This window comes from Harpia harpyja, chromosome 1, assembly GCF_026419915.1.
Source record: "Harpia harpyja isolate bHarHar1 chromosome 1, bHarHar1 primary haplotype, whole genome shotgun sequence".
NCBI lineage: Eukaryota > Metazoa > Chordata > Aves > Accipitriformes > Accipitridae > Harpia > Harpia harpyja.
Genome location: NC_068940.1, coordinates 64,266,223 through 64,293,914, shown reverse-complemented (window position 1 = coordinate 64,293,914; position 27,692 = coordinate 64,266,223). Strand labels below are relative to the sequence as shown.

General features: G+C 38.3%; 1 protein-coding gene across 1 annotated transcript in view; it reads left to right on the top strand.

The window, feature by feature from the left end:
• The window catches only part of RBMS3 (RNA binding motif single stranded interacting protein 3), a 730,467-nt gene that overhangs the window by 210,197 nt on the left and 492,578 nt on the right, over positions 1 to 27,692 (top strand). The window contains exon 4 of the mRNA XM_052797551.1: positions 13,029 to 13,202. Within this exon, the coding sequence (XP_052653511.1) occupies positions 13,029 to 13,202 (174 nt within the window). The remainder of the gene's footprint in view (positions 1 to 13,028; positions 13,203 to 27,692) is intronic.

The following is a 27,692-nucleotide window of genomic DNA, read 5'->3' as shown; positions in this document are numbered from 1 at the left end:
TATAATGACAGTCTACAACAGATATTTCTAAAATTAGAGGAGTTAGGGGCATAAATATATTTAGTGTTTAGAATACGAGATAAATTTTTTCTTCCATATTTAAGCTGTAGAACATTATCTTTTTTCCCGTGCCTTTCTTCTTCTGTTACATAAAATCTTATCAGCAGTCAGTTAAAAAAAAATTTAAAATTACCTTTTCCTCTGAAATAAATGTTTCTAGATATGTCTTTTAAAATATAAAATTTAAAAAGAATATTCAAAAAGTTGTAACAAGGTCTGGTTTTAATCTCTATGAATTAAAGAAAAGCTTCACAACACTTCCCCCCAGGTAATATATACATAGATGTATAAATGTAAATATACATAGATAAATGAGATGGAACAAAGCTCTATTATTATGATTCAGCTCCTCAAATCTACTTTCCCCTGTCTTTGCTTTTGTTTGTGCTTTAGCTTTCTTAAATCCACCTAATTCATGGTTCTGCTATTAGCTTCCTTAAAAAATTACTCTGCCAATAGTTTTAAACGTCACTGGAAATATCCTCTGTATTCTGCCTGTGTTCTTCTTTATTTCACTTAATTGTGCTTATGTATATGTATGTGAATTACTGGAAGCCTCTCTGTGTCTTTTGTTGTGTTTATTCCCAATTATAGTAGCTTTCATAGTCATTATATAACTGAAAATTGACCAAAAAATTGATTTGGTGATTGGGTGATTGGTGATTGATTTGGTGGTTTGGGACATTGCTGTTCTAGATGAATGGACAAAAGATGTCACACCATCTCCCAAAGGGTGCAAAAGAAGAAGCAATAAAATCTCTGTTATAGAGACCAGGAAAGAGTTGTGGAAAGTTTGAGTCACATAAGAAGCCTGATTCAGAGCTAATGGTGATTTTTGATCTTCCAGATAATAGTTTTCCTCTTTAGGTGAAAGGCCATCCTTTTTTTCCCAAGTATAGTAAGCGAGATTCTTTTCTTTTACATCTATACCCATTAACTTTCTGTCTTAGTATCTACATAACAGTTCACTAGATACTAAAAGTTGTGTTTTAATAATAATGAAGCTACGTATTGGTGACTGGAGTTTTAAAATACATTTCAAACTGAACAAATAACATATCTCTAAAAATACCTTTTAGCATTCTTCCATGATATTCCCACCAGTCATTCTGAACTGTTTTGGTAGATAATAGGGTAACTAATGTTGTAAGCTTCTGTACAAATCTTGTTAATATTACTGTTTTTTCCTGTTTCTGCTGCAAGGTTATGACACACACATGTGTCAGGAAATACAATATATGACTGAATATGCTATATGGCAAATTTTCCTGAAATGTGTATTCTAAGCACAAAGCTGCAGAGACTATCTACTGACATAGAAATATGAAATTCGAAATGTACCTTTTAAAGAAATTTCTACGGTAACCATATTAGTTTAATTTGCTGTTAATCCTCTAGCCTTTTTAGACCAGTGTCCTTATAGAGCGGTAAGAAATTCTGTCCATTCTCAGGCTTTGGAAATGCAGTCATCAACTCTAGAAAGGATTTGACTCAAGAAGCAGAGGTTTTAAACCAACTGGGAACAATGTGACAGAAATCTCCATCTGCATTCATTCCATGTCTAGTCTTTTGAGAAGCAGGCTCAAAAACACAAAACAAAACACAGATGAGACAGGGTAGCATCTGTTTATCCTCGGAGCCTCCTGCTGTGGTTTCTGGTCATCTTCTCTCTTGTCCTCAGTCTCTGTTCCTTATCTCTCATCTGGTTCTTGCTGTCTGAACATGACTGCTGTACTTACGTTTTAAAATCTAGATTTTAACATTTTAACAAACATTTGGGGATAGGAAAGGGGGCTCTGGTTACAGCAGGGAGAAACACAAGAAGCAGAGCTTTCCTTATTTTTTCCCCTCCTTTTGCCTGTCAAGTTTATGATGTTGAAGTTCAGTAGGAAGGATCTGAATCTTCTTCATACTGTTGGGCACTGGGGCAGAAAAATCCCTTAGGCTGAGCTGCACTGAGTTATTCCCCTAGCTGTCAGTATTTCCTAAGCAAAGAAGTGCAGTTCCACATGCCAGGCTCTGAGGAGCCTCAGCTGGATTTCCTCTCTCGAGGGTCAATGACTTCTCTTATTTGAGCGCCCTCCAACAGGATTCAAAAGATCTCTGCTTCCCACTTGGAGCTCCTCAATGTGTAATGTGTTGGAGTTATTTTTTTCTCAGCAGTTTAATGTCATGAAAGCTGAAGCTGTTTTCAGACCTATGTGAGTTTTTCCTTACTGCAGTAGCCTTACTGAAATTTAAGTTATTGGAGTTTTGTTGTTGTTGTTATTTTGGTTTATTTACCAATTCATAGAGTATAAAATGCCAATCTGAAACACTTGTGGCATGGCCAAAATGCAAGTCAGCCAATAAAACTCTTGATTGTTAGCTGATAAGACTAAAAAGAGTGGTTTATATTTTGAAGGAAAGTACTATGAAAGGAAAGTTGCTTGTTTGCATTCACATTGATACTTGAAAGTAAAAGTATTTTTATATATTTAGAAACATTTGATTGACGTTACCTAGCGGGAAGTTTTCTTTTATGATCTGGCCCCATGATAGTGCTTTATGTGCAGTAGACAGTTACACAGGAGAAAACCGTGTTTAACTCAAGGAGTAGTTTCTACAAAGCTTTGTCAGGGATCTGTTTGCTTATACTCATGGTTTACTTTAAGGTCATGAGTAGTCCCATTATTTTAAATGCTGTCCTGACCAAGACCAGAGAAGCTTCACATTGTCAAACCTTCAGCATGTGTTACCTCATGCTGCTTTATTCCTTCATTTAAGATATTCACTAATTTTTTCATTGGTTTAATAGTATATTTGTTTGTTGATGCCCATGTCTCTTTCCCACTAGATTAGACTACAGGACTCTCAATAATCTGCAGAATTATTTGGATTTTAATAGCCTTTCATTGCTTGCTTTTTTTTCCCAGGGAAATAAAAACAAAGCAAAGCAAAATCCCATAACCCCTTGTGCCTTAACACACAACTTGTGCCTTAGGTGTTTCTGTTGTCTTTTACATTGGGAATTTTAGTGTCATTTTTCACTGAGATTTACTTATTTTTTAAGGAAATCTGTAACCTTGTATTGATGTATCCTGGAAAACCAGTCTTTGCTACACTGAATTCAAACAGCTTATAGTCAACTTCCCAGTCATAATTTGCTCATCCCTTTTAATAAATTAATGATCTCTCTCTCTTCTCCAGCATGCGTGCCCAAAGCTTAAGGGAAGAAAAAGCAGCTTTTCTAGGCAACTCTGTAGCCCTGTATGCATGTTCCTCTGTTCTGTATTTGATATTCAACAGATATCTGGGGCAGTTGAAATTGATTTTGAGTACCCTGAGAGCTGGTCTTGGATATGTCTTACTTCTTATTTTCTTCTTCTCTTTGTAGTTCATTCTGCTTTCTCTTTTATTTTTCATACCTCCTACTGAAGTCACAGAATGGTTAGACTGACTATTACATTTCTAATGGATTAGTTGACTACTGGAAAAGCCAGAGGATATTAGCCTTTTCACATTCAAATGTGTCATATACAATATATGTGTTTCTATGAATATTTAATTTGAGTGAAAGACCTGTCTGAGTATGATTTCACTGAGGAAGAAATCACTTTTCATTTCTGGATTTCCTGGATATCCAGTTTGCTGCTTTGCTTTTTAAAATGTTCATTGAACATTTTCAGTGAAACTGAAACCTTTGGTGAATTCTGATCCCAGTAACAAAATTCATATTGAGATTTGGTTTTAATTTTAAAAGAGAATTTTGTCCATTTGATTTATTTGACATTTGCTTCCTCTTCCTGCATTCCCTCAGTTGGACCTTTAGGGGCTGTGTTGTCTGTAAAGTCCCTCAGCAATCAAACATGTTGGCACTTAACGAATAATGAGAGTTCAGGAGTGATATGGAAAAAAAGTATGCTATGATTTTCCCTATATTACTTAATTCCATAAGAAATGGTATTGAGCTTCAGATTGTTATGCTGGAAATTATAACTCTGTGGTCAGAGAAAGCAAGCTGTTTTACTGTCAAGGGAGCAAGAGCCTGTCCCCCAATCAGCAGTAAAACAATTTATGGGAGGAGTATTTGTTTCTCCAGCACAAAATAAAAACTGTTTGCAGGGTATTGTAGCTAATGACAGGATGGATATATCATGCACCTGCAGAACTCCTGGTATACAATAGATATAACATCGCAGGAAAGAAATCATAGCTATGATAAATGTCCTAATCCCACAGTGAGTTTTACAAAAGCATGCAGGCCCATCCACAGGAGTTAGCTGTAGTGGTACATTGGGTAGCTCTGCAGGATTTATAGAATTCTTCCCAGTGGCCAAATGCATTTCATAACTGCATTGCATTCAGTAAAGTAGGCATTTTGTGGACGTGAAGATTTGTAACATGCATGTGATGCTGGAATCAATGCTTTGCCTACTGCAGCTGAGGAAAGAAATCTGACCTTTTCTCATTTGGTAGAACTGTAGAAGTGATGTTGTGCCACAGACATTTTTGGTTGTTCATTAAGTATCCCTCTTCCCTGGTATGTGAGTCTGGATTGCACTCACCGGTTAATGTTGCAGACTTGCTTAAATTGTCAGCCAGCTGTTACTCTTGGGATTGCTTAAAAAAAGTTGCATATTGCAGATCTAGTGTGAGGAAAATCATTTTGTATCCAAGACAGTGGTTGATTTATTGTTCAGGGAGTAATTCAATATACATGTAGTAAACAGATACAGCAGAAAAAACATTAAGATAGTGCAGAACATAGTGAAACATACCTTTGGGTACTGTAAAAGGGGAAGGAATTCAAGTGTTAATGAAATAATTATTTTTCTTCCCGAACTATCAAAAAAATAATGAGTTTCACAAAAGATGTTAGCTGTCTGTAAAAAGTCCCAATTTAGCAGACGGGTAAATGCTAAAATCAGTCATTAATCAGTAAAGCTCCTGAACTTGTGTTTCAGTCAGCGGTATGTAGGTCCACATAAAAAAATTAGATGTAGGTAAAAGTGGTCTGTTGACTTACAGCAAAACTAGTACAAGAGCCCTCTGTACCTGGGAATGTGATCCTAGGAAATGCACTTAGCACGTTAAAATTTTTTTCAATTTTTGCAGCATCCCTTTGTGTCCTCTATTTTATGAAGGGAATGCTGCAAGTCCCAAATACTGCTGTGTAGTTTGCAGAAAAGACTTCAAGAGTGGCAACTGTCATATATGAGAGAGGAATTCTTAGACGTAAAAATACTACTGCGGAGATCTGCCAGGATCAGAGACTTAATATGATAAGTTTTGTATGTAATCAACAACTTTCCTTAAGATTAGTGTTCACCATTAGACTTTCTTATCTGGCACAAATCCTCCCCTTCAAGTTCTTTGCCTCTGTGACTTGTGTGCTCAACAGCTCCTGGTGGAAGAACATCCTTTTCTCCAGTCACTCCATACAGATGAGCTGGATGTGCATTCATAGGAGTATTGGACTGAGTGATTATTTTATATGGGTGACTTCTTTAGAAATCAGAACTATGCAGGTCATCTGTGGTGGGGTCTTAACTGGTGCTATCTTGGCAGAATTTACTGGGAACACTCAGATCACGCTCATCTTGGATTAACATAATGCTTCACAACTTTAAATTGTAACCTTGGTGGTGGAAAAAATGCTGGAGTAAATTTAACAGATGCCAGTGTGTTTTATTTTCAGAAAATAATTACTTAATGGCCTACCATTACAAGGTCATATTCAATGTCCTTCTGAGTTTATTATGACTTAAATTTCTCACAATAGATTGACTAAATAATATTCTGAACAGAAGAAACTTTGACATGCCCTTACTCCTTTCAAAGTGAAGGAGGCAGAGGAGAAGGGAGGAGGAGGGGACTTGGAGTCAAGATATTCACTGTGTTCAAACCTAAATTAAAGGTTTAAACTAGACCAATAAGAATCCCATCTAACAACATACATTTTAATCCCAATTTACTTTTTACAAATAACCTAACAAAGATAAAAAAAAAATATCCTTTCACTTTTCCTTCTGTGGAAGGAAGACATACAAATGAGCAGTCCAGGAGCATGAGTGACCCCATTCCTTATGGCTGGGTAAACATGGGTAACAAAACCAATACAAGTTTCTCTTAAACATGCAAAATTCCTTTTCTTATTCTGGAGAAATCAGTTTGAAGCACAGGAGCATTTCCTGTGACTTATACTTGGTCTTTGCACTGAGCTTGCCTGCTGAGATACTGGTGCTGGTAATGCTTTTCGGGAGGTGCACGTGTGCGGAAGTTGGCTGAAACCCAGCGGTCTCTTGCCTAGAGAACCATCAGGTAACAGCAACTTTTGATTACACCCAGGTCTTCCACACAGGTCGCCAAGAATCTTTAAGGCTTTAATCTGAATTGTCGCTGGCCTGTCTCATGTTACTAACTCTTTGCCCCTTGGCAATGACGTGGATGATAAGATGGCAGAAAACCAGGCTCTTCATGGCCTCTTCCTCAAACCGTGAAGGCCTTCATTTTTTCAGCTCCCTTGCTCACTCTCTGTAACTACAAGAGCAATGTTTCATACTTTGCCCAGGAAAAAAATGCTCTTAGGATTCAAGTAACAGTTAAAAGTACAACATGAATTACGGTGTTGAATCACTGGAAATGACAGCAATTCTAACCAGAAAAGTGTGAAAACCATATATATTTTGTTTTCAAGGCATAACTCTGGGGAAAAATAACAATGAGTGGCAGACTCTTTTTGTAGAATACATTCCTCAAAAGTTATTTAGATAATTTGGGACCTATTCTAAAAAGTCTCTCAACTTAGCATTCCTGTTGGGCCCCAGCTCTAAGTAATTCAGCTGTGCTGGTTGTGTCCTGCAGGCCTGGGTCCCCTTCACCCAGCTGGCCGGGAGCCTGCTGAACAAAGCCAGCCCACGGAGAACATTCCTCTCCTACCTACTGGGAAGGGGCAGATGGGCTGCATACCCTGGGTTTTGGCGTGATGTGGGCTAGCGCTCAGCGCTCTTGGATCCACTGAGTGAGCTATAGCCTTACATGTATGCCGAGATATGAAATATAGCCTCATCATTTCTCTGTGGTTTCAGTGGAATGCTATTTCTCTCAGTTGATCCTGTTTTTCCAGGTACAGCATATTAAGTTTCAATCCCATGTCTGGAAAAACAATGTTTCTCTTAAATTTGGTCATGTCTCTGAAGTTTTTTTCATAAAGGTTATGAGACAAACTTGATAAACTCAAAATCTGCAGTGGCCAGATATTAAGAGCTCAGTTCTTACTGGAACAGATGGAGTCTGGTTCTAGACTGTAAAAGATTTGCAAGCTATAGTGAAAGATGATGTCGGGAGAAGTAGCAGCACAAAATTCCTCTTTCCTGCTATTAAAAAAAAAAAAATCTGCAATATCTTCCATGCTTAGATTTCATAACAACCCCAAAAGAAAAAAACACCCTCATTCTTCAATTTCACAATTACCACAATCGTTAAGGTCTCTCAGGTGTATTTTGTGATGAACTAACATCAGATTTAGTTTGCCAGTTTCGTATTTTCTCTGAGCAAGAAAACAAATGCATCATTTTAGCTCATGCGATAATGTTCCAGGGCAGCTATTTTCATTTCTGAGTTTTCCAGGTTATAGGAAAACTTTGATTTCTATGGGAACGGTAGTATTTTGTAAAGCATCCAAACTTTTAAGAGCATAGGACTGTGCTTTTCATCATGGTCTGATCCAAATACAGGCATACAGCGTTCCTGCAAGCAGTATCTCCAGAATGGCAGTTTCTCTACTTGGCCTTTCGCAACTCCTGTAATCATTTTGACATCCAAAATAAGGGATGTCAAATCCCTTGAAGGGATAGGGGGAAGAGGGTGGACATCCTTTCAAACACAGTTGCTTTCACAATAAACACCAGAAGATGCAGCTGAAGACAGAACCATTCTGCAATCAAAATCCAAGGGACTGGAGGCAGCTCAAATTGTGTGGGCTAAGAAAATGACATCATAGCTCTGGGAAGTTGCTTTTAAAAGATGAGGTAGTGGGAGGCTGAATTGAGATGTTATTTACACCTCTTTAATCCCACTTGTCTTTTTTTTTTTTTTTTTTAAGTCAATGCAAGTAAAGAGGTAACATAGAGTAGAGTATTTGAGCCTCTTTCTTCTTTTGGAGTGCCAAAGCCAATAATAATCACAGCGTTTTGTCATAGTTGGCAGAAGGATGTCTGATAGATGTAGTCAGTCTTGCATTTGATGTGATGTAGAATTTCAGAATTAGCACATATTTTTCCTGTTAGTTTACTGCATGAAGATGCTGTGTTGCAAAAGAGTGGAGAGCACGGGTGTGATGACATGAAGACTAGGTCTATGTCAAAACTATTTATGTTGCTTAATGTCCTAGCCAAATGCGGTGCTTTATTCACTCACATACAAATAGGAAGAAGTGGCTGCTAGTTCCTGTATCTACTACAAACTGCTTTAAAAGTTGGAAATGTTGCACCAGTCAAAAATTTTGCCACCATTTAACATTTGCGCAGTGCTTTGAAGATAAAAAGTGGTCCATAAATACTATGTTCTATTTTTTCCACTGTTAGACTTCACACATCAGCTATTAAAAGAACTAAGATCTGAAAGCAGTTAAGCTCAAGAAACAGTAAAAATACTAATAATACTTTGCACTTCACTCATGCTTATGTCCAAAAATATTCAAAACTTTTACAAATGTGAGGAAAAGCTTAGCCTAGAAGTTTTAAGATTATCCATACTTATATGCCAGAGAAATTAAGGCAGAGGAAAAAAGGGGTCATATTTTAAAATGTGCTTAGACATTTAAATTTTACTGATCTCAATTTTAGATTGCATCAGACCTTTAGGGTATAAAGGTACTGGAGTGACTTATTCAAGGAAAAGAAAATTCTACCCTAACTTTGTAATATTTGTTGTTTCTGGCAAAGCATAGGAAGGAGGGCAAGACTTCTTTTTTATTGCAATCTGATAATTTTCTGCAGAAGTTTTCTGAGAAAAGCTGATTGGGTTGTTCCAGGAGTGGCAGCAGTGGTCCACCATTGACAACCCAAGAGATATAAATAAGACAGAATTTTGGGGAGAGGTGATACCTTTTATTGGAGTAATCAGTAGACTTAGGGGGAAATAGATGCACTTTCAGATCCTGAATAAAACCCTGTGTGCCACAAGACCTGCCAGTTTGTGGTGGGTTTACCTTTTCTGGCTGCCAGACACCCACCCAGCAGCTCTTTCACTCCCTCTCCTCAAGAAAAGGGGGGCAGAAAATAAGATGGAAAAGCTCATGGGTCAAGATAAAGACAGGGAGATCACTTAGCAATTACCATCACAGGCAAAACCAGACTCAACTTGGGGAAAATTAATTTATTGCCAGTTAAAATAAGTTTGGACAAATTAAGACAATACCTTCCGCCCAGTCCTTTTTCCCAGGCTCAGCTTCACTCCTGCGTTCCTGACGCTGTGCCTGCTCCCCAGCCCTACTGGCACAGGGACGTGAGGAATAACAGCTCCTCTCTCCTGCTCTTCATGCTTTTCCTCTGCTCCAGTGTGGGCCCAGGGTCTTTCCACAGGCACCTCTGCGCTGAGCTGGGAAGGCTGCAGAGATGTGCAGCATTTTGTTGTTCAGAGGACACCTTGAATTCAACACGTTGACTTTTGGGGTCCCTGATCTCATGTCTTAGCTCCCCAACCGCCCTAGGTTAGATCCGTGGGGTGACCAGACTGTCCTGGGACTTGGTGGCTGGTGGTACAGATGTCTGTCTTCTCTGGCTGACATTCTGGATAGCTTCAAGGTTTCAAAGCCAATTATCCTGGGAGTGTCTTCATGTATTGACTTGGTTTGTTTTGGTTTGGTTTTTTTCTGGAGGTAAGCCAGCAGAAAGAGAGAAGCTTTTATTGGGTCAGAAATAGTAGTCCCCCTACAAAGCCACCGTTCAGAGCGGAGGGCTTTGCTCGCAGGGACCTCCCTCCCACGGCCGCCCAGCCGCCCCGAGGGGGAGTGGGGTACGTGGGGTCTCGCTTCCCGCCTCTGCGTCCTGAGTGACCTGCATGGGTAGGACACCCGGCGCATCCTTGAGGGTCTGAATGGCTCACCGTTTCTAATGCATCCCCCCGTGAGGTGAGAGCTGGGTGGAGGAGCAGAAAGGGGAGCAGAGGGGCTCGTCTCTGTGCCAGGATTTAGTGCCGGGGCTGAACCATGCCTCCAGCATGCTGGCAGATACGGGAAGGCGTTTTGTGTAGCACGCAAGCACGAAACGAAACTCAATCAACAGGCAGAAGGTTGTTCAGCATCTGAGGCAGGCTGTTTAAAAAACAGGCTTATTTTTGCTCCTGTTTTCTAATACAGGAATAGGTATTGTGCACGTCTGTTTAGTGCTAATAGCACGTCTCTCCTTACTGTAGTGGAGTTAGCTGCCATAGTGAAAATAATCAGTTAACAATTATCACAGCTGACAATGCATCTTCATATCCCATCAGCCATAGATATTTTCCACTGGTCCATACAATGCAGACTCATCAGAAATAATAGGAAGGAGTGAAGCTATTGTTAGGATACAGCAGCTCAATACTCACAGAATATTCGGCCGGGGATGAACTCCTCAAGAGGAGTTAATAAGCAGCCATACTTGAATACCTGATGTTTATAAAGGGGAGAAATGTACAGGAAGTACATTATGGCTAAAAACCTATTTGATCTGTCCAAAACAAAACCTAGCCTTCATCTCTCATGTAGAAGCAAGTCTACCAGGGCCCAGAAAGAGAGATTTGTCTTTGAGGAGTGATCTGAAAGATAAGTAATACGTCAAAGGAAAGAAAATGCAGTTTCTGCTCCTTGGGGAAAGAGGGTAAAAGGGGAAGGAAAAAAAAAGAAAAAAAGAGGAAAAAAAACCATTAAAACCCTTCAGTTTTTTTCTAGCTGTAGCCATAGCCTCTTTCCTTTGATTTGTCGTGATTTAAATTCATACAAAAAGATTTATTTCAAATAAGCCCCTTTAACTGTAGGGGCAGATTTTTTTTTTCCTGAAGCCTTTTGTAAGAACAAAGTAACCACTTGTCACACACAGTGACTAATGAGAGTTTAGTGTGGGGTTTAGTGTTCATTCATACGCTTTGTGTTCAGCTAGTCGTAAGTTAAATCTTTAGAAATCACACTGCAGGAATCCTTCGCTTAGAGGTGGGGGCAGGAGGCGAATCTGTTGAGATACTGAGAACTGGTCAGCGGAAACTGCTCTTTTCGGGCTTCCTAATCGGTGGCGCAGGAAATAAACACATGCAGGAAGTCGTTTGGCCTTTTCTTGAACTTAAAGTTTATACAGCAATTGATAACTGAGAACTTTATGTACTTAAACTTTTGAAAATTAAATGAAATAAAGAGGGCATGTTCAGCCAATGCCGGCGTGGCCTGTAGTTTCTACAACCAGCTCATCTAAATACAGTATTAAAAATCAGAAAGATAATACAGGGTATATATTTTCATAGCTAGAATGTGTCCTTGAAACCTTTTTATATGTCTTCTCTCCATCCCCTTTTCCTTCCATTTCACTAATGCTCTCCCAATGAAACTGAGCTGAAGCATTGAAATGAAACTGAAAGTCATGTTTACAAAGCTATTTTCTCTGCTTCTGCATCAGGCTCTGCTCTTTCATCCTTTCCCTGACCTTCTCATTTATCTTGTAAGCACGTCAGGGTAAGGATGGTCTTGGACCGTGTGAAACACCTTGTTCGATGGTGGCCCATATTGATATTTGGTTAATGCTGCATATATTGTGAATAAGAGTTGTCTTTGAAAGGAGGGTAAAAATAAATGAAGCGTCATTTTTGAATATAGCTTTTGAAATTGATAGCATCAATTTACTAACAAAGACATTTATAAGCATTTCTAAGAAATATTATTTGTGTTCATATTTCTCAAGCTTTCACTGTATTACTAAGGTCACTGTGAATTTAATGCTTTAAAAAGAACAGTTTCAGGTTTATAATAATTACAATTAGTTGGTGTAAATTTGTATGGGATATTGAGAACACCTTTGCCAATAAGAAGAAAGCAAGCAAAACCCCAATGCAGAACAGAATCTGGAGGAAAAAGTACATTTGCATGTCTTTGAAGACCAACCTAAATATCTGCTAAAGATGCATTCAATTCTAATGCATCTTCTACTCTTTTTGAAAGTTGATTTTTTTTTTCCTGCCCTAATAAACCACCCCTATCAGTGCAGCATTTATTAGGAATATTTTTTATAAAATGAGGACTAGAAGCAGAAAAATGCAGTTAAATAAAGCAAAGCGAGAGAAAGCCAGAAAGAATGAAAATGAATTACACATCTGTAGTCTGGGTTACTTTCATACGAAGTTATTGAATTAACTTTAAAAAAAATTAATTTAAGATTTTTTTTTTCCTGCTGCTTTTTAAGTAATTAAAAATGTCATGAAGTTTCATGGTCTGTTTAGAAGGTTACATATTTGAAATGTAGGGGTAGCTTTGCAATGGCTTGGCCTTACCTAGCCACTAGATGGGATTTCAAGACTTCAATAAATATATCTAAACATTGGCCCCAAACTGCCATTTACTCTAAAATGGACATAACTGATCAGGACCTCAATAAATGTCAATATTTAGTTCATTATAATAAATACATATGCAAGTTTCAACTATTAATCTTGCAGGATTGCACCCTCTACACATTTTCAGAACATCCCCTTGTCTTTATTACTTATCCATTGCTCATTCAATTTAGATCCCAGCCTGAAGTCCAACAGTCATCAGTCTTTCTTTTGGGCATTAGAGCGACATAGCTGTTTCACTTCATTTGAAGGAATCAATTTTTTGCTTTTCCCAGTTCCTTACAGAAAACACTCAAGTTTGTTCCAGACTCTGTGGCAGTATGTATATGCACAATGATGATATGTAGCTGCATTGTTTGTATTCTACCCTAAAAGCTATTTTTACGTTGCATTTCTTTCTTTTTTGATAGTCCAGCTCCACAGTGAGAACGTACCAAAACAGTAAATCGAGAGTGACCATGAGCCCTGGCTTTAGCTCCCAGTGGAATAGCAGCCAACCTGCTTGGAATACATACACCTTTCCAAGAGCAAGCTTGCACTACCAGTCTCATGCTAGCTACACCTACTGTGCTGGACATCCTGCTGTAAGTAATTATAACCTTTTCTGCAGTTACCTGAATGAGCTGTATGATTCCCTGGGAGGTGGAGGCACTCAGGGGCTGACAGTTCAGCACACTTTGCCTGGGTTCTTTGTGTCCCACGGCAGTCAAGACAGCTCATGTGTACTAACCATAACTCTAGAAAATATTAGAATGAGTCTAAGACATAAGCAAATGTGAAAGTTTCATGGCTCAGTAGAAATACATATATTTTTGTACATTTAGCAATCCTTCTCCTTGCATGAAATTACTGTTGTGTGCCTGGGTTTCAGTGTCAGGGATGTGGGCTGGAAAGCAGTATTATTGATGGCTTCTTTTCTGTTTCTAGTGAGTCTGTTAGATGAATGAATTATTCTTTCTATTTCAGAGATTTTGAATTGTATGGATGAGTCAGTGAAGGAGGGCATCTCTTCTCATCATTAGATTTGTTAATATTCACTACTTTATCGTTAATGTGATCAGTAGTGAACATGCAACTTTGTTGCTAAGCAAAGGCTACTGGTCTTCTGTAATTTGCATGAACTGGTGGCCAAAAAGAATGGAGAGGGGGGCTTACTGTTGTGTGTTTTAATTTGACAACCATGAAAGGGTCACAACTGAAGGCTGATGGTGGTTTTTGTCGTATTGGTGTAGCAGACTACGTGCAGCAGAGCCCTTTCATGCTTTTAGTTTCTGATTTTGAAAGACTCTGAGAGAGTTAACTGGGGAAGACCTCGTTAGTGTAAGCAATCTTCCTTTTTTCCCACTCTGCACTTTGTTGTTTTAATGTTTGGATTTGAACTTAGCTTTGGATATTGTTAGAACTTCTTAAAGGATGTACTATCTTAACATCCTGTCATGTGTATGTGATGAAGTTTTGCCATCCTGTAGTGAATTCCAGTAGGAAAATAGGGGAAAGTGCAGCTTTTACTACAGAGGGGAAATTGTGCTATGCAAGATCTTTGTGATTTGATTTAGATCTGCTATCTTACCTTCCAACAGACTTTTGGCCAGAAGTTTGGGTTAGGAATTGTCTCAAGCATTAACATGGTAATTGAAATAAAAGAAGGGAATAAATTTGTAAAATCTTATCTCTTTTCTGAGGTGGTGAGATCTTGGAATGAATTAAACATCTCTATGGATTCTGCTGTTTGCTCAATTCCATTACGTTGTCATTGAAAATGATAAAAACTGTTGTGAAGGAAAAAAAAGGTATTTGGCATTGGAAGAGCACAAATATTTTCCTCGTTTAGCACGATGGCTCAAAAAGAGTCCCTGTACAGCTTAATTTAACTTAAACTGTGAGTATTCAAGCCATTAACTGCTCCTTAACTTTGACCATTTAGAATAAACACTACCTTCTTTGTGAGTCAAGCTTTGACTCTACTAAGCAAAAGAGCATACAAGAAGAATGCTATACTTCCTGTAAGATGGTTTAAAAATGGTGGCATTTTTGTATCCATGTGATTTAAAATTATCAGTCAAGGCAAGGGAGTCTTTTTTAGGCTAATTCCACAGTTCCTCTTTCCTTTGTTTAGACTAAAGCTGATGGTACCTCAACTAGAATTGCTTTACCTGTACAATATTTGTTTTCGTTGAGCACCTTAATATGTAGTTGTTGGAAATGATACTTCAATCTGGAAGTCGATTTAGGTGACTGTTGGTAAGTGGAGATTTCAGAATAGCCAGAGTTGCATAAACCTTTGTGCAGATGAGAAATGCCAAAAGCAAGTAGATAGGTACAAGATAAATAACTAAATTGTTTGATTAGTCCTGCCCTCAGTGTCCCTGGGTTCAATTGCTTAGAAAACTTGGCACATTTCTTGGCTCCTACTCATCCGAGGAGCTCTGCTGCAGTGCCACTCAGCAAGATAACTGGACTGATTTCCTAGGCTGGTGGTAAGAAGCTGTAACAGGTTAGCTGCCACTGCAGTGCCTACCACTGTGATGGCATACTTTCTCCATACCTCCCCTACTTCTGCACGCTCTGAGGATGAGGCCATTAGCGGGGCCCGGGCAAGGCACTCCAGCAAACTCAGCTCCTCCCTCCTGCAGCATCAAATGAGGGTCAAGTTTTCCAAGAGAAAACAATGCCTTAATATTTGCGTGAATATCTGTTGCAGTGTATATGATAAAGTTAGAATTAGTCTGGTTCCTGGTTCTAACTTAGATTTGTTTAATCTGGGCTCAAACCAACACTTTTATGGCAAATGAAAACAATAAAAGCTGGATATGGAGGAGCTCCTTTATTCATGAATCTTCCCAGTGTAACATGCTCAACTGGATATCTACTATACTTCAGAGGATTTTATTTGCCCTCATCTGGCACAGGTTCACCAGAACAAGCTGTAGGTTTTATTGCTGTATGAAGCTGTTTCTGCAAAAACTCCCACATGGAATATGTCTAAAGGTCGTTGTAGTTTCTTGATGCTTTGGAGGCTAACAAACTTACAAGCGCTTTGCAAGTTCAAGGCAGACAAATGTCAGGGAGTTGGATCTGGCCTTGAAGTACTTAAAGATATTAGTCCCTGGAGAGACAGCCAAGAGAAAAGCTTTGGATTTCTCTACTGTTTGGAGAAAAGCCGAAGGAGACAAAATGATTCATGTTAATTGGGCCAAATGTAACTCGAAAAAAAATTCCTCTAATTCATTTTTTTTCTAAATGAAAGAAAAAATTTCGTACAAAGTGCAGTGTTAAGAGACCCTTACAGCTCTGGCTGGTTCTGAGAAATATGTCTGAGCCAAAGGTGGGGGGTTTATTTTATTTTTTCTGAGCGCACACTCTGCATCTCTCTTCCATAGTGCTGCAATCATTGATTAAAAGCAGTCTTTCCACCCTAGGAAGAAAAGAACAAGGAGTTTGTTTAAACAGAGTAATTTTTCAGCTCTTGGAGTTATCTAAGGGAAAAAAAGGCTGCACGTCATCCCAGTTAACAGTGCAATGCAGTTTTTGAACAAACAAGAAGATGCTAACTTCTCCTAGCTATACTGGAAGCAGGATACCCTGTAGGATCTGTGTATACTGAGATGAGTGATAATGTGGTAGATGGCCCTTACAAAGTATATGATGACTTGTTTTTGGTATTAGGGGCTAGAAACTCCCCTGGCATTCACATGCAGAGGCTTGCAGCCAGAAAAATAGAGCATGTAGCGCTCAGAATAGGAGGAGACACCCAGACATCTAACATGCTTTTCTCTTAAACTTTCTTCACTCAAGGAAGATAAAAAAATAGTTAAAGTAATTCTGATTATCCCCACTGGGCAAGATAGGAACAGTCCTTTGAGCACTTTCACATCTGTGCAGGTTTCCTACCCATGCTTTTTCCAGTCTCTCAAAGATTCACTTAATTTCCCTTTCTCCACATTTTGCTGGAAGGACGATAGAATTTCAGCAGATCTTAGGAAATCATGACCAGTGAATTAACAAATGACTACTTAGATTGTGCTGTAATTTTAAAGAAGTACATGTGTAAAGTGGGCAAACAAAACACAGATCTCATCTGCTTCTGACTATATCAGTTGAAACTGTAAGGGAGTCTCATGTCTTTCTTGAATATTCATGTAGCAGTCACAGATACCTGCCACGCTCATTTATGTAGACCTCGGTTCTTACTTATGAAGGAATTTGGCAATGTGATACTCTTTGATGAAGCACACAGTACTGCTGCAGACAGAATTACCCTGCAGGGTTTGAAACCTTTGTTGTAGGCCCATGGGATGATGAATTTAGTTGCACGTATTAATTTCTTTGTGCACATACATCTCTGTAGCATATGTGATGTCTTTGCATTCCTTATCTAGATATGCAACTCAGCATGTGTAAGACTTTCCGCTAGAATCTATTCTGCACTCTAACAGGATTTGGTCATGCTCCACTAGATCAGTGACAGCCTTCAAAGCATGATTGGTTAAATCTGTAAAGTTATTATTTAGAGGTCTACAGATAATGTTTACAAGCTGTTAACATCTGAGATGTCATATGTGGATCAGACAATCAGTTTGCTTAGCAGTACTTCTGTCCCCATTCCAACAGTCTGTCCCCAGACTTCTTTCTTTTAACTTCTTTAAATGTGTGATTGCTTCTGAAATTATCCTGTTAGTTGGAATGTGCAAAGCAGAATTAAAAAAAAGTGATGCAGAGCTCTATGAGACGCTACTGGTCTTCTTTGACTCACTTCTCTGAGCCCTAGTAGGATCTCAAATCTTGAATCTTAGGAATCTTAAGACCCAGTAGAAGGAGCTGTAGCTCCTTTTACACTTTTCCACTGACAATCCTTGGACAGAAAAGCAGAAAGGCAGCAAGGCTGTCACTGTGGGCAACAGTAATGGAAGGTCCTACTCACTGTCAGCATGACTATGCAGAGTCCATCGGAAAAATTTCCAGTGGCAGGTAGGTAACCCTCATTGCTGATGACAGAACTGCAGGACTTCAATATTGTACAGATGTAATGCTTTATGTAAACTGACTGTTTTGATCATTACCACACAAATTGAATTAACATCTGTACTGAGCTCTCAATGATTGACTTTTTTAACAACTTATTTTGTATACATTTATAAAATTAGAAAACCTGCCATTTTTATGTGATTAGATAATACAATGTTTAGGGATCACCTGGGAATGTGATACGCAATCATTAGTTTGTATGTATACATCTCTCTCTCTCTCTCTCTCTAATGGCTAAATTATTAGTTTGTGTCTAAATTTATTTATGTACAGATCAAGTTTTTGGCCAAAATCCTTGCAGAATCACATAGAAAAGTTCTCAGTGCATGGCTGGTCTTGAGTGTCAATCTCTAGTCTTCTGATGTGATCTTGTCATCTGAAATGTAAACCTAGTTAGGGAACACATTCTTGTAAGTATAATATCCTACTCAAAATCGGTTCTATAGCACAGAAATAAGACTGACAGGAGCAATATACTGATACATGCCAAATTCTTAAGATAGACCATAAATGATGTGACCATACGCTATAATGCAAAGATAATGTTTTAAGAAGCAACTTTCTTTAAATCCAGGGAGTGTTCAATACATATAGCGGGGGTGTCCTATTCAAAACAGGCCTTTATTTCTCTAGAAATATAAGTAGAACAGATCAGCACTCCAATTTATTATTTTTTTTATACCAAGATCTTTCCAGTGAGTAATTCTGTTGCACCTCTTTTTAGAGAATGAGACAGTGCTAAGAGTTAAATGCTTATGCAGTACAACACTGTCCTCTCTCATCACTAATTTCCAAGATATCTGTTTGAACAGAAGCTGTCACTTTCTGTTCTGGCTTGAGCCTCCTGCCTGATTCATTTTGTAATGTCACGAACAGTGGATTGTGGATTCATGGAATAGAGCTGGTCTGATTAGAGACGAAGAAACTTCCTTTTACACATGCACATCCTTATAATCAGCAATGATGGGAAAGGAAATAAATAGTACAGTAGGCGTGAATTGGAAATGTGTCTCTAAGAGAGCCTCTCAATTTCACTTGAAGTTCTGAAATCTCAGTTTTCTCTGCCCTTAATGTTAACCCATTCTTACCTTCAAGAGCCTTTCATGTGAGATTGATCCCTATCATTCTGCAGCCAGTACTTCTTTGATGCTACTGTCATTATAATAGCCACAGGTAAAAAAAATGCAAATGGGTCCAAAGAATTATATGCTGCTGAAGGACCATTGAGCAAAATGTCTGCTACATGACCCTTTGGTCACAGTCTTTCAGTATATAAAGCATAAGGGATGTATTTTTATCCTCTAAAGATGGTGATCACTTTACAGAGTACCGTCATAGCCCCAGCTTCAGAAGCCCATTAGTTAATCTGGGGAAAACTCAAGTGTGGGCTGGAGAGAGGCGGGAAAGAGAGTTCCCAACCAGGAGGAAAAAAAAAGGGTTTATCACCAGAAGCTATTTTTTGTAATTGCTGATATGTTCCTTATGAAATACTGCAGAAGAAGTGAGGGAGCAAATGAAAGAGGCAGTCGTTAAAGTTGAGAATGAAAAGGGTGACATCTCCATTGCTGGGTGTCAGTTGTGGTATAAGAGAAAAGCTGTGCTGGGTAGGAGGAAAGTAAATGAAGAATTGTGGAGAAAGGAATATTTTTAATTGACAAGATGTTGTAGCTATCAGGTGCAATGAGTAGCTTAGTGATCAAGTGCAAATCCATATGCTAACTGCTGACATAAATTATTTATTCTGTTTATCTATTACCTCCATCTACAGGAACAGAGCCTCAAAAACATGAACTTATTAGGCCGCAAACTTAAAACACATTTTTACTGTGGCTTGGCTTCTTTGGAGAAGAGAGGGTGGAAATTTCAAACCCCCAAACAAATATGTCTCTTAATTAACTTTTCTCACCATCTGTGCTTACTTATAGCTAAGGCAAGCGGTACCAGTGACGTGAGATTGCTTTCAATGCTGCCTCTTTAGGCCAGCTTTTCAAAGCAGCAATCACATGCAGTTAATTCCGATCAGATCAGCTTATCAGCTCAGTTCATTGTAGCGCTTTCATAATCATTCGTGTGTGACAGCCCATTAAAACTTGGCCAGGCCTTTAAAAAAAAAAAATCACAAAATCCACAAATGTGTTTTACATTCAGCCTTTGAGGTATCCAGCATATTTGTTTTGTGTGTTAAGCTTTGAAATTAAACTTCTGTGAAGGGTTGTAGGGAAAAGTCACCAGTAATATAGGACTTTAGCCAAAGTAGTTTACTGTATTTTACCTCAAAGAGTAGTTTTATTTAAAAATATATATATGATGCTGTGATAATTGTATTAAATGCTGCCTATGGCTCTGCTTGGCTCCTGCAAAGGTACAATGCTGTGGATGCAGCCCGCCAGACCCAGGAGGGCTAATGTGGTGTGTGTGAAAGGCCACTGTGCATGGGTGGTTCAGCTTGACCAAGTGAGGTTTTCCTTTCTGGAGGACCTTTGGTGGATGGCAATTACAGTTTGATTGCCCTGGTCAGAAATGGCAGGCCCTCTCAGAGCGGAGAGCACTGCTAACACAAAATGTTTCAACTGACTTGCAACGACTGTTTTTCAAAAAGTCTGGGGAAATGGAGAAGTTCCACCTAAATTTCAGTTTGGAGGTGTTTGTTTTCAGAATTCTGATTTTTTAGTGTGAATGTTGTTTCAATGTTATTTTTCCCTGTATCCACTACTCATTTACACATCACATATATTATGTCTTGTTATTCTTTCTCACAGATTAATTCAAGAATGTTGTGGATTGATATTTGTTGATGCCTGTTATAGATTTGTCTCTAGCTTGTATTTTAAGAGAAAAAAATTCAAATTTTCCACAAAAAACACAGGACAATTTTTTTTTTCTGAATTATTAATATTAACAAATTGGAAAAAAAATCCTCTGTATGTAACTCTTGTGCACTTATTTTCAGTAAGAAAGATTTCTGTGTGGAAAATATGACTGAAATCTTTGAAATGACAAAAAAGTACATACAGATATATATCCACACTATTGGTAAAATATGTACTGCTGAAACGTTCCTCACCACCTTCTAGTGATAATAAGGTCAACTGTTTTGGAGATGGGAACTTTTTGTTTACAAACAGACTCTATAGGAATTTTCCTACTGATTCTACATTTTTATTCTTGCGTACTGAAGTGGCAGATACACTCAGAAAGAAGGTATTTTTGAATAGACTTGAAAAATACAAACCAGATGCTGCCATTTTTCTTTTTTCTTTTTTTTTTTTTGAAAGAAGGGAAAAAAATTCCCAAATTTAGACTGTAAAACAGACTTGGAGGAGGCAGTAAATACAGATCTCAGTAAATGTCTATAATTTACAGCTACATATCTACCTATACATATCTCTCTATATATTTGTGTCTGCATTCATATATGTGTGTGTGTCTATATATATGTATATATATGCTTCTAATGTTTATTTTGGTTTAGGGTTTCTGCTTTAATTTAGCAAATAGGAAGTCCGTGATTCTAATTTAGCTTATGCATTACATTTTCAGTGAGCCAGACAGGTTGTCTTTAGGATTTGTTAGTAAAGGTGATGAGTTCCTCCAGGCTCCAAAAAAAATCCTGGTATTAGGGCTCAAGTGTAGATGCTACAAACTGCCAACCTGTCACATGTTTTGGAGACACCTGACGCTTTTTGAAAGATTGATTATTTCAAAAGGCCAGCAACTGTGTTGCTTTCATTTTAAATAATTAACATGCTCAGGAGACTTCCTCGTTGTATTGCAGCCCCTGAGGGTGAAGAGTTTTGGACTAGTCTGAACAAATACTGCTTCAAATAATTTTGCTGATGTAGTCTTTCTCTTCTCTCTTAATTTTAATTGGGGGCATTGATTTAATATAACCCCACCCAATTTAGTGACGGCATGGGGGATGAAAATTTTCCTTTTGCACTTAGACCTATCTCCTAGCCTTGAAGTTTTATTTACACCAGCCTTGTGAATGGGATGATATTCAGCAGCACTGTCAACAGCGACTTCTGTTTAGAAAGGGAGCTGGAAGAAATGCATGGGAAATACTGATTTGTCAAAATTGAAATGTTCTTTTGATGAAATTTCAGATTTTTTACCCTTAAGGAATTTCAAATGTTTTTGCTTTACTGGAAATCCAAATGCTGACCAAAGATCCTTTGTCCCTTGCTGTTTTCTAGCATATGTTCCACCAGCGATTTAGACACTTTGTTGAGAGCACATGGTCTAAAAAAGACTAAAATCCGAGAGTTCCTTGCATGGCCATGATTAATCTGCTAGGCAATCTGAATTTTGATCTTTGTCACCTTTGTTGAAATGTTTGCTCTTGCTTTTATTAGCTGGGTTTCCTTTAAAAGAAACACCATGGGAGAAAATGTGATCTGTGTGTCTGTCTTGGGCCTGTTTTCCAGTCATTTCTCTACTTTCGGCTAGTGTCAAGATGACGGTTACTGTGGGAGAACTTACTCTATGTTGGGGAGACTGGAAGCATTGTGTGGAAGGTGTTCCCACAGGACACATAAAAGAGAGATTTGTAGTTTTTGAGAGGGAAAACAGAAATCCACAAGAAACCAGGCTTTTTTTTTTTCTGCCACTCATCACAGTGCTCTCTTGACTTTTTCCTGGATAAGGACTCTATTGACCTCAAAATTGTACCAACATACTGTAAAAGAAGGTCCCTGTCCCAAAGCATGTAACTAGATGGGACAGAAAGCAGGAAGGGAAGCAGGGGCACTGAGAGAAGGGATCCTACTCATGGTCATGCAGCTGTTGCAGGAAAAGAATGGCAGTAGGCTTTGGTTTTCTTCAGTTCCAGGTCGGTGCCTTATGTGTCAAACCAGGCTGGTTTTCTGTATTTTTCCAAGTATATAACTAGGCAGTGTTTAATTTTGTTCTAAACCCTGCAACTATAAGGTGATGGAGGTGTTTCCTGAGGACCAAAACTTCTAGCTGAAAGCAAGTATGGTTAGTTATGTTCTTTGCTTTTAACCAGTGTCTCTCTTCTGTGCTGTATCAGGTTCTCATTAAGGATGTTAAATACAGACATTTGTGCTTTTGGGAATAGACATGCTTCCTGCAAGGGCACTTCCCCCCAAGGCATCACTCCATTGTTTCTTTGCTTTTATTTTATTTGGGAACTGTCAATATTTTAGTATAGTTTTCCGTGGTGTTCCTCTTTACAGATGCAAGATGAACTGCCTGGATTTTGCCAAATAGACTACCTTTAGGTTCCACAGGGAGCAGAATATTTTCCATTTGGTCCATTCATGTGCAAATACCTATCTTCCTCGGGTATACAGGCAGCTTCCATGCAAGAGGAAAAGATTTGAAAGGGTCTGGAAATATTGCAAAGTTCTTTGTGGAGATTCTCTACAGTATTTTTACCTTTTGCGCTTTTTTCTCATCTTTTTAAGCATTAGCACTTTGGCATGGTCAGGTGCTAGGAATCTCCTGGCACCAAAGGCAAATGCTCTGTTGAGGCTCTGTCCTTCTGCCCTGGTGACCTTTCCTTGGATGTCTGCCAGCATGGCTGTGATGAAACTGGAGCTGCTGCAGATCTTTCTGCCAAGCACTTGCAGTCAGTAAGAGCAAAACTCAGCCTTTAAGTTCAGCATGGTCACAAACTCTCTACGGTTGGATTCGATGATCTTAAAGGTCTTTTCCAACCTAAATGATTCTATGAAACAGTGTGAAGGTTTTCAGGAGATCTAGGTTGCGGTCTGTTCCAGCATATTCACTTCTGCTCTATGTTAGGTTCTACTACTGCGTCTCTGTGTGGTCTTGGAAAAGCCATGCGGCTTTATTTGTCCCCCCATCTTACTTTAATTCTTCATTTGCATCATGTTAATGAGAAAGTTTGCCCACAAACACTTAGATGTGCAGCTGATTTTTTTTTGTATTGTCAATGATTTATTTTAAAAGTAGGCTCTTTTAAACTTCTAGAAAGCACCTCAACTTTTGCTTTGCTATCAGGTTAGTCTTTCTTTGACTGAAAACTTATGTTTCTTCAGAAGCTGCACTAGTAGAAATCCTCATATTGTATACAGCTGGATGAAAGGTTGGATTGAATTGTTTTGCTACCAAACTATAAAGTGATTTTCTTTTTAAATCTTTCTTTCCACTTGGCCGCTACTTAATGTCTTTCGTCTGCTTAAGGAGGACAGGTGCAATTATTCACCTTTGAGTCCTGGGAAAGAAATTGTAATTCAGCATGGTCTCGTATAAAGGAATGTAATTCACTGTCCTCATACAGTACGTTATGCAGGTCAAACAGAATTGTGAAAGCTGTAGCATCGTCAAGGAGAGAATACAATGGATAATGCTTGGTACCAAATCAGGCTGTTTATTTTAATACTTTATTTGGGAGTAGAAAAGTAAAAAGAATTAATTACAGATGAAGCTTGATAGAATTGTCTTTTCGGTCTTTTAAGGACAAAATCTCTTGGTACTGCTATGTGAGGAAAAGGATGTGTGAAGGTTCTCCAACTAGTTCATTGGGATGTAGATTTTAAAGCAGTGGTAGGAGATCCATCATTATTTAGATCATTTAATCTTTTTCTGTCTTTTTTTTTCTTTTACCGTGATGAAAATGGGGGCCAAGACTTCAAAAATGTAGCACAGAATTTGTTTCTGAAGAGAGGAAGTTCTCACCCTTTCCTTAAAGAGCAACCCTGCCCACCACTGAGTAAAGATGCTCTGTCTGACTACATAGAGGTTTCAGCCCAGGGTGAATATATTCAATAGGTATTTAATAGATTAATGATGGAAAAGATCTGTTTATAGAACAAAATTCTTCACTGGGTAAACTAACAGAGTTTCTAGCTGTGGTCACTTGCAACTGCAGAGCAGCTGTGTCCCAGCGTACCTGTTGCTTGAGAATTACACAAAATGAACAGATTTAATTTAAAGATATTTAGTTCAAGTTTCAAGACCTTTTTTCTCACCTGTGGGGAAAATAAGTCAGGTTACTGTTTGTGTGTATTGTGGCTAAGTCTTTTCACTGCAGTCCTTATTTTTACTTGCTGATAAGTTTATGACACTTGCACCTTTCCAGGAGAAACCTGTCAGGTCTGGTCTAATCGTAAATTAGATTAGACCCAGAATTTTGAATAGACTCGTTTTTGCTGCTTCATAGTCAAAGAAGTCAGATTCACATTTCCCACCTTTGTTGAAATAAATAATTTAATCGTCAAATCTTTTCCTCCCCCTAAATGCAAGACAATGATTTATAGAATAGATACCAGTCTTTTCAGGCAGTTAAGTGTTCATGCATTTTTTTTTCTCCTCCCTCCTACACATGATCAATTAATTCAGGAGTGGAGAGGTAAACTTGATGCTTTCCAGTAGAGGGTGTCTGAAGCAGATGTTTGGTCATTTTGATTTTTCTGAAATGCAAAATGGAGTAATTTTGTGATTCTCTGCCATGGCTTTTTAATTCTCTTTTCTTGCACCAGAGGAGTTAATTTGAGGTAAAAAGGGCAATAGAAAGAGGACAAAGCATTCAATTTGTTGTTCTTACAACCAAGTATCGTACAATAGGCAAACTGAATATGGAAACTGTATCTGCTTATGGTAAGATGTTTAATTCCCTTCAGAGAAAATACAGACTGCTGTGTAGATCTAAAAAATGCTCAGAGTCTGGGAATAAACAGCTCTGCTGCTGTTCCAGGACTGAGTGTACCACATGACAATCACTTTGTTTCTCTTGAAACGTTAGTGAAGTAGAAAAAAAAAAAAAAATCACATAACGTTAATGAAAGAAAGCCAAGCATGTTAGCACTTTTGTGAAGGCTAAGTTGTATGGCTTCATGAATAACTGCTTTTTAAAGGGCAACCAGCATTGAAATCTTGTTAACTGACTAAAAAGAAATTAATTGATTTGAAGGACTACATCTAGTTTTGGTATTTTATTCTAAGATGTTCTGTGTGAACAAACCCCTTTTTCTAGTCTTGTTAACATCATTAGGGGTGTTAGCATTAGTGGTGGTCTCTCTGGGTAGAGTAACTTGCATGATTAAAAATATTTTTCCTTTTTTAAGAAAAAAAAAAGGGAGGGGGAAAGGAAAGATTTTTTCCTCTGAAAAAGGAATGATAAACCCACACAGAAGGAAAAGTACCAATTAAATTATGATTTTGGGGAAACAGTTAAACTGTCTACAAACATGTCAAATATAAAGAAGGAGGGAAAAAAATCCAAATATAATCTCTTTCAACAAAAGTGAACTTAGATTGTTACCTGTAACATTCTTAAGGAATTTTGTTTTCACCATATTTAAGTTAGTCCTAAAAACCCCAACACCCTACCTCCCACCCCTCCAAAAAACCCAACAAAAAAACAGACCCAACAGAAATGTCATTCCTACTCAAGGAATGCTTTATAAACTGACCTTATACGTCTTTATAAGTCATATGTCTGGAGGAATAAAAACATCTTATTTCCTACACCCAAAGTGAAAATACTTCATTCTGATTTAAACTAAAGTGAATCAAATGTAATTCAAAAGCAGATGTAAATAAGGCTAGTGATCATAAAGGGATGAGTTGCTGGTCCAAACATGGAACTGAAGGAGAAACTTGAGAGTCATCCTGTGTAAATTACATAGCTGGAAGGAGAAGTCTTTTTCTTGCTTTGCACAATACTTGAGTTTCATGAGGAAGGGAAGGTTTCTTCAACAACATGCTTACTACAATGATGTCCAGTGATGGCTGTGGTATCAGCAGATCCACAGCTGCATATGAGACTCCTTGCTGATATATTGGACATTTATAATGTAGCTTCCAGTCTGAAGAGGTAATGGTCTGTCTCACTGCACAGAATGTCTCCCACAGATATTTCACTTCTGCTTTTCCCTCTAAAAAACCCCAAAGCATACACTTGCTTTTTCTGTGTAGAAAATACAATCGGCCAAGCTCTCAGATGACCAGAGGTGATGAAGTCCCATTGAACTCAACCAAGACATTCCTGTTTGTATTCACTGATGGTCTGATGAGCAAAAGTAGCCGAAGGGTGTGTTTGACTCTGACGTGGACTTCTTTTTCATGTACTTAAGTCTTTATTGTCTATTGTATTGATACACTGAAACAAGCCCGGTTCCTGTGGTTCTAAAAAGAGGCAAATTGGCTCTCTGAATTTTGCCCTGACCAGGTTGCTTTAATCACATATAGATGCTGTTTTGTTCTGTCCCCTTCTGGCTTTTCTTGAGATCATGGGAGAAAGGCAAATACCTTTTTCACATGAGGCAAAGACATTTTTTGCGTTTTTTCCACTATTTTCTTTTCACAAGCGAAGTGAATCCCCCACCTACCTGTGGGGATTTTAAGAAAATAATCTTTTAATGTGGAAGTGTTTATGTTCTCATTAAGGGGTGAACATAACATTGATTTCCTCTACCCTCACCCCAAATCTAATTGTGAACAGTAGTGGCTGCAGCTAAGTTTGCTCACCAGGTTTAATGGTGGTTTACTAGTACAGTTAGGCTTTGGGTTTAAGATGTTTCATGAGAAGAAAAGGTCTTCTCAATAGTGGGGTTAAAAAAGCAGGGAGAAACAATAGCCGTTAAGGGCACTTTCCCATGTACTTGAGCATGATTAAATGTAGCAGGGGGTTCTTCCTTCACTGGGTAAATTACCTTTGTCCCACGTGTATATTGATATAAACTTTAAACATTTGGCTTTGCAATATATCTCAGGCTGCTTCTCTCGCTGCTCTGGGTCAAGAGAGAAATTCATGAATGCTGACAGGAAATCTCTTTCTAAGTACAAGGAATAGGTGTCCAGTTTCTCAGATAAACAGAAGGTTAAAATTGTCAAATTCTTTGTGTGTTTACTTTTAAACAAAGCACATAGCAAATGAAGGAACCTTTTCACCAGATGTATATTAGTGATTCAGATGCCACATAATTTCTCTAGTGTCATACATACAAACTCCCTTGAAAAATCTGCCTCCCTGTACAGATTGTTTCAGCCCGGTATGGTGATTCAGAACAATATTGGTTTGGGTTATTTGTTACTATTTTAGAAGCCAAAAATCTGAG